This window comes from Python bivittatus, unplaced genomic scaffold, assembly GCF_059951505.1.
Source record: "Python bivittatus isolate LINGU-HERP-01145 unplaced genomic scaffold, Pbiv_v1 ctg000700_np1212, whole genome shotgun sequence".
In the NCBI taxonomy this organism is placed as follows: Eukaryota; Metazoa; Chordata; class Lepidosauria; order Squamata; family Pythonidae; genus Python; species Python bivittatus.
The window spans coordinates 66,209,853-66,222,189 of NW_028277098.1; the positions used below are offsets into that span (position 1 = coordinate 66,209,853).

Sequence of the window (12,337 nt, forward strand, 5' to 3'; positions counted from 1 at the left end):
GTTGCATGTATATGGTCAGGACAGCACAATGTGAACCAGACCAGAGGCAATAGAGGCTGAATAGTGATTGGCAATGGAGGCAGCAAATTTCATGCTGGTATCCTCTTCCACTGACTCAAGATTAGGTGGATGGCACTTTATTTTGGCACAAGGAAGGGACCTGACTTAGTTTTTGAAGATGCAGCAGATATTCATTTAAAACTTCTCAACCCTTTGCAAACATTCTCATTCCATATATATCTTGACTAGACTTTTCCCCCATGTGTATTCCCAGTCTGTTGGATTTGAACTTCCATAATTCCCAGTCAATCCATTGAGAGGATGTGAACTCGGAGAAGGCTGATTTTTTAAAAAACATGACTGAATAGAGCAGGTAAAAGTAATGGCACTGAGAAATAAAATATTTCTGGCAAAGATATATGTGTGATAATAAAGGCATAGTAGAGACAGAAGTAATAGGAGGAGATCACTTAATGGGAAGCATATTGTCTCTCCCTAGCATGACCTTGGCTGATCGAGAGAGAGAGAGAGAGAGAGAGAGAGAGAGAGAGAGAGAGAGAGAAATAACATGGTTGGTCCTATTTAATACTTCATTGAGAGGATGTCAAGAAATACTGGGGTTGTAGATCAGAAAAAAATATCCTGGAAGACAATGGAAACCACTTCTGTAGAGTAAACCACTGGAGGGATAGCAACCACCATGCATGTTTGTGGTCATAATTATAAGCATGTGAGAATCTCTGCTGTAGACAGAGTCTGATCATCTAAAGGCAAAAGGTCAGATTTTTTCAACTTACTGTTGACTATTGGCTTTCGCTAAAGCAGTGCAAGCAGACTTTCAGATGAAGTCTATCCCCATCCTTCTCCATGTCTGGCAGAAAATGCATAGGCTTTGCTGTGCTTTCTAAGAAGCCTGTGTCAGTAGTGAACTGGAACATTTTCAGCTGAGACTTTGAAATTAGTCACCAAGTTCAAATCAGGCTTTAGCGTATTTATCCAATAACATAGCTTATTTTAGGATACCAGCCTTGCAACGAAGATCAATAAACCACCAATTCAGCAATTGTTGCACATAATTTTGGTCTTATATAGATTTTTTTTTTCATGGTTCCTGAATTTAAGGGAAAAAAAAGTCTTGGTTATTACAGAATATGGTTATTGCAGTAACATGGTCCATGGTTTCAAATAATTTTTTTTAGAATTATAAATCTAGCATGACTACCAAAGGAGGTGCTGCAAACCCAATATTTAAAATGTTCTTTTTAATAAATGTTAGCAATCACCGGGGGGGGGGGTTGCTGGGGGGAGGTGTTGTACATGAAAAAGCTGAAAATGCTTTCAGCTGACATTGTTAATGAGGCTGTTTTTCCAGTGGAAATTCCCCACTGATAATACTGATCCAATAAAAATGCGCTGTCAAAATATCCTTGTAAACTGAATTATTCAGCTGCTTCTTTGCAATACTCTACAGAAACTTGATTTAGCATGTTTGGGTGGAAAGGGGTTAAAAGGTCATGGAATATCCAGTAATCTTCTCTTCTATTTGCTTCAGGTGGTTGCTCAGTGTTTAGAGTTGGGTGCAGCATCTGCCAGGTACATTAATGGCAGTATGGAAGATATGAAATTTGCTCAGGCTGTGGTGAAGAAAGCAGAGGAATTATGGGGTATGTTGACTTCATTAGAACATGAGATGGTTTCTGTGTGTCTAGCATCTCATTTCCAACAGCAACCAGCTAGATGCTTCCAGAAGCCCAGAGCTAGGGATTAGAATGTGAAGACAGTGGCTTTGTGTAATTTGTATTTAGTGGCTCAGAGATTCACCATATAGCCATCATGATTAATAACTATTGATTGAGCTATCCTCCTTGCCTTTCTCTTTTCAGCACACACACCCCTCCAAAAATCTGGTATAGTCCAGCTAGGTAAACATTGGTATACTAGCTAAGAATGGGAGTTGACAAGACTAAATTCCAAATATAGGTATCAGTCCAATAAAGGGATGAAGTTAAGTCTGTTCCAGGTTGTAAAACAGACTCATGTTCATGGTGACCATAAGAGTGAGGTAAATTTGGACAGACTTTCAAGACTGAGGTCAGCACTTTGAGGTGGGCCAGCTGAAGATGCTGACATAGCCAGGATTCCAGGAATACTCTTTATTGTAGTAAGGTAGAATAACAGAATCTTGAAAGCTGGTTCAAGTTTCTCTGTCCCATCTTATGCTAAACAAAATCAAAGCAGGGTTATTCTGAGTTTCTTTCTCACACATTCCTCTATTCCAGGATCATGTAATCTTTTCAGCAAGTCCCCATTCCCCCATCTTTAATGGCTGATTCCTTCCTTCCTTATTCTCTGGGTTAGAGCTACATTCCTTCACAACTACTCAGCATGTAGCACTGTTGTTTTTAGACTGCAGCTCTGAACTTATTGTCACAAACAAGCATGGCTTCAGTTCTTCTGCTCCTGATTATACCTGTCCCATGGGTTTTGTGGGCTTCATGTACCCCTGTTCTGTTTTCTAGCACCATCTCAGAAGCAGGATGGTGTCTTTCAAAATTGCTTTGATCTTTGTGTCCTTTTCCTCATCTTCTCAGTTGCTGTAATCTCAATCATCTAAAGCAGGGTTCCTTGCTGGCTAGGGAATTCTGGGAGTTGAAGTCCACCCATCTTAAAGTTGCCAAGGTTGAGGAACCCTGATCTAAAGGCATCACTAGATTGGCAAAATTTTATTTAAGCCACCTAGGACAGTGCATTTGCATGTCTTGGGGATTCTGTAAGTTAATCATGTGTGTCCCTTAAATGTATTTGGAAATCAGATTTTGAGAAAAACAGTGGAGAGCTTTATTTTCCTAAAATATCTTACTTTGCTCACCCCAGAAATAAAAAAATTACATATGTTTAAAAACTTCTCTTAAAGGTACTGTTGTCCACAAAACCGTGGTTTCAGCCCAGTCCTTTGACCCAATGAAAGACTGGACTCGAGAAACTCATTTACTCATTTATTAAGGCACCTTAGTAATTGAGGACTCCTTCCCAAGAAGAGAGCCCCAAACAATAGGAAACATTAACCTTTTATACTTCTCAAAGACAGCATCATTATCAGAAACTTCATGACTGGTTACACTGTTGAGCATGCACACTCAGCAACTAACATCCCATCACTACACATTTTTAAAATATATGTGCCAGTGTCCATTACAATGTTGCTTCGAGTCTTATCTAGTTTCACATCTGCTTCTTTTCTTCTGTCTTTTCCTCCTTCGGATTCCCCGGACTTGACCGCTATTTACCATATCTAATTAAATCTTCCCACTCCAGCCAATTTGCAACCTTAAAACTGAGATTGATGCCACACTCTGTTGTGGAATGCGAGTCTGGTAGTTTATTGTTTACATGCTCCGGTGAGAAATGCAAGCCTGAAAGTTTATTGCTGACATGCTTTGGTGAGGGGTGTAAGTCCAATAGTTTACGACCCCGGCCTGACTTCAACTCTATCAATTAAGTCCCATATTGCTGACATCATATTCCCCCCTTTGGTCATTTGGGGAGAAATAAATGTTCTTCCCAAATGGCCACTATCTTTTTGTTGTTCAGTCATTAAGTCATGTGCAACTCTTCGTGACCACATGAACCATATCGCGCCAGGCCTTCCTGTCCTTTTCTGCCTCCCTGAGTTTGCTCAGTTTCACGCTCATTGCTTCAGTGATGCTATCTAACCATCTCATCCTCTGCTGTCCCCTTCTCCTTTTGCCTTCAATCTTTCCCAGCATCACAGTTTTTTCCAAAGAGTCCTCTCTTCGCATTAGGTGACCGAAGTATCTGAGCTTGAGCTTCATTATCAATCCTTCCAATGAGCAATCAGGATTGATTTCCTTTAAGATTGACTGGTTTGACCTCCTAGCAGTCCAGGGGACTCTTAAGAGTCTTCTCCAGCACCACAGTTCAAAGGCATCAATTCTTCACTGCTCAGCCTTCTTTATGGTCCAGTTCTCACACCCATACATTACTACTGGAAAAACCATAGCTTGGACTATGCGGATCTTTGTCGGCAAGGTGACATCTCTGCTTTTTAATATGCTATCTAGGTTTGCCATAGCTTTCCTCCCAAGGAGCAAGCGTCTTTTAATTTCATGGCTGCAGTCTCTGTCTGCGGTGATCTTGGAGCCCAAATAAATGAAGTCTGTTACTTCCATTTGTAGCCCTTCTAATTGCCAGGAAGATGCCATTAGTTTTTTTAATGTTGAGTTTCAAGCCAGCTTTTGTACTCTCCTCTTTCACCCTCATCAAGAGGCTCTTTAGTTCTTCTTCACTTTCTGCCATTAGGGTGGTATCATCTACATGTCTGAGGTTATTGATGTTTCTCCCTGCAATCTTAATTCCAGTTTGTGATTCTCCCAGCCTGGCATTTCTCATGATGTACTCTGCATATAAGTTAAATAAGCAGGGTGACAGTATACAGCCTTTTCGTACTCCTTTCCCTATTTTGAACCAATCGGTTGTTCTGTGACCGGTTCTAACTGTTCCTTCTTGGCCCACATACAGATTTCTCAGGAGACAGGTAAGGTGGTCTGGTACCTCCATCTCTTTAAGAATTTGCCCCAGTTTGTTGTGATCCACACAATCAAGGCTTTTGCATAGTCAATGAAGGAGAAGTAGATGTTTTTCTGGAACTCTTGTACTTTCTCCATGATCCAGCGAATGTTGGCAATTTGATCTCTAGTTCCTCTGCCTCTTCGAAACCCAGCTTGTACATCCGGTAGTTCTTGGTTCATGTATTGCTGAAGCCTAGCTTGTAGGATTTTGAGCATAACCTTGCTAGCATGTGAAATGAGTGCAATTGTGCGATAGTTTGAGCATTCTTTGGCATTGCCCTTCTTTGGAATTGGAACATAAACTAACCTTTTCCAATACCCGTGGCCGCTGTTGCATTTTCCAAACTTGCTGGCATATTGAGTGCAGCACTTTAACAGCATCATCTTTTAGTATTTTAAATAACTCAACTGGAATACTGTCATCTCCACTAGCTTTGTTGTTAGTCATGCTTCCTAAGGCCCACTTGACTTTGCTCTCTAGGATGTCTGGCTCAAGGTCAGTGACCACACCAGCATGGACATCGGGGACATTAAGATCTTTCTTGTATAGTTCTTCTGTGTATTCTTGCCACATCTTCTTAATCTCTTCTGCTTCTGTTAGGTCCCTGCCTTTTTTGTCCTTTATCATGCCCATCTTTGTACTGAACATTCCTTTGATATCTCCAACTTCCTTGAAGAGATCTCTACTCTTCCCCATTCTATTGTTTTCCTCGATTTCTTTGCATTGTTCATTTAAGAAGGCCTTCTTATCTCTTCTTGCTATTCTCTGGAAATCTGCATGCAGTTGCTTATATCTTTCCCTTTCACCCTTGCTTTTCGCATTCCTTCTTTCCACAGCTATTTGTAAAGCCTCATCAGACAGCCATTTTGCTTTCTTGCATTTCTTTTTCTTTGGGATGGTTTTAGTTGCTGCCTCCTGTACAATGTTACGGACCTCCATCCGTAGTTCTTCAGGCACTCTGTCTACCAAATCTAATCCCCTAAATCTATTCATCACCTTCACTGTGTACTCACAAGGAATATGATCTAAGTCATACCTGAGTGGTCTAGTGGTTTTCCCTATGTTCTTCAATTTAAGCCTAAATTTTGCAGTAAGAAGCTCATGATCTGAGCCACAGTCAGCTCCTGGTCTTGTTTTTGCTGTCTGTATAGAGCCTCTCCATCTTTGGCTGCAAAGTATATAATCAATCTGGTTTCGGTATTGACTATGTGGTGATGTCCATGTGTAGAGTCGTCTCTTGTGTTGTTGGAAAAGAGTGTTTGCTATGACCAGCTTGTTCTCTTGACAGAATTCTATTAGCCTTTGCCCTGCTTCATTTTGTGCTCCAAGGCCAAACTTGCCTGTTATTCCGATTACTCCTTGCCTTCCTACTTTAGCATTCCAATCCCCTATGATGAAAAGGACATCTTTTTTTGGTGCTAGTTCTAGAAGGTGTTGTAGGTCTTCATAGAACCGGTCAACTTCAGCTTCTTCGGCATCAGTGGTTGGGGCATAGACTTGGATTACTATGATGTTGAATGGTTTGCCTTGGATACGCACTGAGATCATTCTGTCGTTTTTGAGGTTGTACCCCATTACTGCCTTTCCCACTCTCTTATTGACTATGAGTGCAACTCCATTTCTTCTAAGGGTTTCTTGGCCACAGTAGTAGATATAATGGTCACCTGAATTAAATTCACCCATTTCCGTCCATTTCAATTCGCTGATTCCCAAGATGTCGATGTTCAATCTTGTCATCTCATGTTTGACCACATCCAGCTTGCCTTGGTTCATAGATCTTACATTCCAGGTACCTATACAATATTGTTCTTTACAGCATCGGACCTTCTTTTTGCTTCCAGATACATCCACAGCTGAATGTCCTTTCAGCTTTGGCCCAGCAACTTCACTCTTTCTGGAGCTACTTGGAAATGCCCTCCGCTCTTCCCCAGTAGCATATTGGACACCTTCCGACCTGAGGGGCTCATCTTCCAGCGTCATATCTTTTAGCCTTTTAACATTGTCCATGGGGTTTTCTTGGCAAGGATACTGGAGTGGGTTGCCATTTCCTTCTCCAGTGAACCACATTTTGTCAGGACTGTCTGTCATGACCTGTCCATCTTGGGTGGCCCTGCACGGTATAGCTCATGGCTTCACTGAGTTAAGCAAGCCCCTTTGCCACGACAAGGCAATGATCCATGAAGGGGGCCACTCTCTTAATCTATGTCTAATATCACCCCAAAACTGGAAGGCGGGCACACTTGTACCTAATTTCACAACTAATTGCTTTCCTTATACTCAGCTTATGGCCCAAAGCAATTATCACGGTTCTACACTGTAAGTCAGTGCTGGGCTCTCTTGTAAACTTTCTAGCCTTTCTTTCTAAGTTCTTACAGATATAAGCAATTCTGTTGCCTTATATTTCATGCAGGTTTAGCCATTGCTCTTTCATTTGTCCCATTTTCTTTCTCTCAAGACCTTTCCAGCTATGGAATAGATTAATGCTGCAAAAATTCATATAAGGCAGATATGAATGCAACAGGACACTATTAAGGCAATGATGCAAAGGAACAAAATAGCCACAAAAACCACCTTCTAGCCATCCCACGTCTGGTAACCATGAAGTTAGTGTTTCCCATATGCTGTGCAGCAGCGTGTCCCCTGTTTGAGAATATTAGAGAAAAAGTGAAACTGTTGCAGGATTAATCTGATGTCAGTGGACACTTGACTCCTGTGATCTACACATATGCAACAGCTTTTATTAACAATAGCACACACAACCTTGGCTTTCCAACAAAAAATCCAAAGCCATTCTATTTTGAATAGCTATTTTTGAAATTGAATTAACCTCCTCTTGTATCTTGTTAAGGACATCAGCGGTGGCTTTTGTAAAGATTTCGAGGGAGGCTGAAATATTGAGGAGGGCATTTACAAATCCTCTTCTGTAATATAATGGGCTTGTCAGAAATTACAAAAGGAACCTGAAACTCCCCAAATAAAGACACACAATACAAAGAATTATTGCAAACATTTGACTCATGATTTCAAGTGTTAAGGAATCCTGTTCTGATAAGGAGCTGTTCTCCCTTCTCCTTTACTTGGGGATGGTAGCTGTATCAGAGTCTATGGATTGAGTCAAGGATGGAGGGTTGAATTATAACTCTGGCCTGGAATTTGGATCTTTCACTTCTTCCCACGAAGTGAGGTGCTTGATTCACACTTCATCTGGGGCTTTGCCTTCGGAAAAGAGCCCTCAGTCTGTCTAGAGGTTCAGCTTCCCACTTGGATCCTGAAGAGACGCAGGAGTCTGTTTGTTCAGTCACAGGAGGGGACTTCTTTACTCAAGAATGATGGATCCAATTCTTTTAGTCCATCTACCTTCACTGAAGTATGGGTAGTGAGGAGCATATGATATGGCCCCTTCCACTTCAGACCAAGGGGGTCAGTTGTTCAGGTTTTCACCAACACCCAGTCTCCAGGTTGAAATGGATGTACCTCATATAATGTTTTCACAATTAACCCAAAATTAGAAATCCAGATTCTACAAAACTCTGCCATTCCAAGGAATCCTCGCAATTGTTTTCGAGACGTGGGAGATTTAATCTGGGCTATAGCTTGTATCCTCTCCAGTAGGAGACTTCTTTGTCCCTTTGAAATTTGATCTCCTAAGTACACTTTACCATACCAGTGGGAAATAAAATAGACTGATTATTACCAGAATTTAATTGACCCCAAGCCTTTATAGATTTTGTTATTTCCTGAGGCTTTGGATCTTCTGGAGGGAAGGTTATTTAGGAGATGAGCATGGAATATTTTTTCTTAAAAATTAATTCCATTACAGCATGTTTTTTGCCTTCTAGTTTGCTGGAGTTTAGCAGCCATCTGTTTAGGACAGCCATCTCAGGACTGTAGCTTTTTCTAAAGTAAACAGCTTGGAGGACAATGAAGGAGCAACAGTTTCAGAAACATTCAGTCAATTGTGCTTTATTTATTGAGATTGGAAGAGCTATTTTTTTGTAAGGTGAGGCGGGGGGGGGGAATCCTCAAATAAGTACTGAAACAATATTTCCTGGGGTAAAATTAATGGAAGATTATAATTTCAACAAAATGTGGTTCAACCATGCAATTCAAAGATTTTTTTCCAGAATTCCTCTCAGTCGGTTTGGATTTTTACCCTCCTGAATTGCCTAATATGGTATCTTTGACATGATATCAGGTACATCTTTGTGTACATCCCTAATCCAGATTGTATGTGAACAAATTAAATAGCACAATTTTGAATTCAGATCCTTGGAGGAACTCCATTCTTTCAATCATTAACAATCCATAAAATGTACCCATTATGCTAAGCTTACCCAAAAATCTTCACTGAAGTACGTTATCAAAGGCATTTTGGAAGTCCAAACTCAAATGCATAATGAAGTATGTGACTCACCATCATAGTGGAGTGTCATTCACTATAGTAATATTAAATTGTACTAATATTGGATACAATTTAGTTCTTATCTACTAAAATTTAGTAAACATTTGCTTTTGATTCTCAGTAAAACTTGAAACAGGATTCTCAATCTTTCTAGCACTAAATGAACCCAAGTAACTTCAGTTGCTAAACTACAATTTCATAGAAACCTTTGTGATGTGGTAACTCCTATCTTGGCTGACAGACAGAACTGAACCATAGATCTTCCTAGCTAGAAGCACTCTGAAGCTAATTTATTATTCCTTATCTTTGCCCCCAATCAGAGCTTGCCCTTTTTCAAGGATACAGAATTCACAGATTAACGCCTCATCTGGAGTTAATTCTAGTACAGTATCATTATCCTGAAATAGCAATCTGTTGCAAATAAAGAGAATCTAGATTTAGTGCAATAACAATCTTTGAGACCATTTATTTCTCAGAAATAAAACAAAGAATCTAGCACCTACAAATGCTTTCCTGTGCTCCCATGGGAATGTTTTAAATGTCTGGACTAACAGTATTATTGGTTGCTGCTATTCTTACTAATGTCACAAGGAAACTGATATAGACATTGAGAAGGCCTTGCTCAAGATACAGTCTGAGATAACAATCCCCCCAATTTGTTTTCATCCTAAATCCCTCACAGCATCCTAGAAGGAAAATGTATGCTTTCCCCTCTACTACTCAAAGACTTTACCTTCTCTAATGACCTTCAGGTATACTAGAGTATCATTAGCAGATGGCTAAAATGGTTTGCTCTAATGTGGGTAATCAACTTGCAAATGAATCATTCATTTCTTCATTTATTTCCACTCTAATAGGATCTCTCAACTATTTGTGTGGTTTATACACTATTTTAGGGAATGTTCACAATCCTCTTTGTGCTTTCTACAACACACACACAGGAAATGCTTTGTAAATAATTGTCACAATGAGTTTAGAATGACCAAATAAGTAATATAATTGCAGCATGCTATTAGGGATTAACCAAGACTTTCTACTAAAATCCTCTAAGGCAACATAAAGTCAAGGCCATCTCAAAATATGTAGATACCCAATATTGCAGTCAAAATATTTCTTAGATTAGAAGCTATATTTGATCACAGTGAGGTTTGTGCCTTCATCTACCAACCTAGCATGACCAATTATTTTATCTTTCCTTTATAGGAAGTCTAGATATGCTTATTCTGAATCATATTGGCAAGTCCTACTTCAATTATTTCGACTGGGACATCAGACATGTGCAAAAACTTATGGACATCAATTTCCTAAGCTATGTAACAATGACAATTTCAGCTCTTCCCATGCTTAAGAACAGTGGAGGAAGCATAGTAGTTGTTTCATCCATGGCAGGTAAGCATTAACTTACAGTGGCCTCAGAATCTTAAAGCCATTTCAAATATTATTGGTTTTCTTGTTTTCAGAATTACTTGTGATGTTGACTGTTATAATCATATGACTGCAAGCTTAAGTGATTACAGCTTATGTATACCCAACCTCCCTTTTCTAATATACATAATCATCCTACATGATGGTTAAATCACAACTTTTACTGCATTTTTGCAGTTGAGATATTTTGTATTAGGGAAACACATGAAGCTTCTGCAGGTGCTCATTCTTTGAAGAACAACAAGGGTTAGATATTTTTCACAAAAGAGACTCTGGTATAATATTACTTTTTACAGTATGCAAAATACATTGTATGTGAGTTTTGGCAGATGCATATTCAGCTATCCCATGTTCTTCAGGGTTTCTAGATTATACATTCTAGTCTTTTCTCTCTGTTTTTGACACATATCTATCTTGAAATGTTAATGCCTTACTAATTGAAAATTATGTCTAGTATGCCAAATCAGAATAATACCAGTTTATTGAGAATTGCTTGATAATCATCAAAGGCTTCTAAAAAGGAATAACTTTTTAAACAATTCATACTAGAGCTACTTGAGATCTATAATGTAAAGCAAAGAAAGGCATGCTTTCTAATGTACCTAAAGAAATAAAAGTCAGAAATGGAAAAGGAAATGTTTCCTTTGCATCCCAGTTCAATGTGTCTAAGAAAAGTATCTCTCAAGGAAAGTAGGCTTGTAGCCAGATATGAGTTTGGGGCTTGGTTAGGGCAAGGAATCAAAAGTGAGCTTTAGGAAGCAAAAAGCAACATATAACCTCTCCATTTAGATAGTCTTCCAGTATAGAAGCATGAATTTCCGGTTCATATTGAATAGAGTTTAGTTTGGGATTCCATTTTAAATATATATTCTTTGTACTTGGATGCAAACTGACAGTTATCTGAGTAATTCTCACTCAAATTATTCACTCTTTAATTTTTTAAAAAAATTGTTCTATTCTTCCCCATGCTGGAGAAACAATTGAATGTAATGTTATATGTAATTAAACGTATAATCCATATGTTTAAAAATACACACTTATCTAGTTATATTGACCAATTTGTTGCCCATGTACTGTGGATGACCAATGGCATAGGAAAGATAAGAGGAGCTATGCCAGTCCAAGATCAGTGTGCTCTTGCAGGCTCCCGTGATGCTGCGAGGCTGCCAGTGACCATCTCTGAAGTAAATTGGTTCAGCTGCTACTCCAGAGGAAATAGATTTACAGTATATCTTGTAACTGTGGGTCAGTCAGTTCGCCACTTGTGGGAACTCTCACCTTGTCCAGCTTCTTAGCTGTTGAGACTTTTCATTTCTAAAGTGACAGAGGAACCTTGCTGCCATTCCCATTGTTTTCTGTCTGTTTTGGAGCGTAGCTTTAGCCAGTTGTGGAATTTCTTTATTTTTTTGGTGAAAAGTAAATGAGTGAGGAAAGGAGAAGGAAGGGTCCAGGGCACCAGTTAGTTTCCATTTTTAGTGCTCTGAATTGATTCAAGAGGGGGAGAATACATCATGGCAGTTCCAATTCACTTGATTCCTTATATGTTTCTTATCTGTGACATGTCCCAAGCACCTAAAAGACAGACTTCCTATCAGAAGTAGTTGTTCTCCAAAAGTAACTATATGTTGGCTGATTTTTTTTTTCTTTGTATACGCCATGATCTAGGATCTCTTCTGAAATTGTTCATTATAATGTTTATATATTGTTCCATCCCTTGCTTCAAGAGTTCTCTTCTCCTTTTGTAACTTCAGTGGATCTTAGATGATTGTGTTACAATTGCCTGATAACCAGCTACTCTAATTCCTCATACATTTTCTCATGCTCAAGGATAGGCATCAAGATATTAGAATATCCATTTTTTATGCAACACATGGATTACCAGATCACAATCCAGGGATCTTATCTCTTTCTTCAAACATT

The 12,337-nt window shown here is 39.3% G+C and overlaps 2 protein-coding genes across 4 annotated transcripts in view; both read left to right on the forward strand.

The window, feature by feature from the left end:
- The window catches only part of HSD11B1 (hydroxysteroid 11-beta dehydrogenase 1), a 29,944-nt gene that overhangs the window by 8,177 nt on the left and 9,430 nt on the right, over positions 1 to 12,337 (forward strand). For all 3 annotated transcript variants that reach the window (XM_025173507.2, XM_007438697.3, XM_025173508.2), the window contains exons 3-4: positions 1,553 to 1,664; positions 10,196 to 10,381. In XM_025173507.2, coding sequence (XP_025029275.2) covers positions 1,553 to 1,664; positions 10,196 to 10,381 — 298 coding nt within the window. The remainder of the gene's footprint in view (positions 1 to 1,552; positions 1,665 to 10,195; positions 10,382 to 12,337) is intronic.
- Positions 10,249 to 12,337, forward strand: part of TRAF3IP3 (TRAF3 interacting protein 3) — a 43,681-nt gene continuing 41,592 nt past the window's right edge. The window contains exon 1 of the mRNA XM_088154596.1: positions 10,249 to 10,381. The gene's annotated coding sequence lies outside the window, so the exon portion shown is untranslated. The remainder of the gene's footprint in view (positions 10,382 to 12,337) is intronic.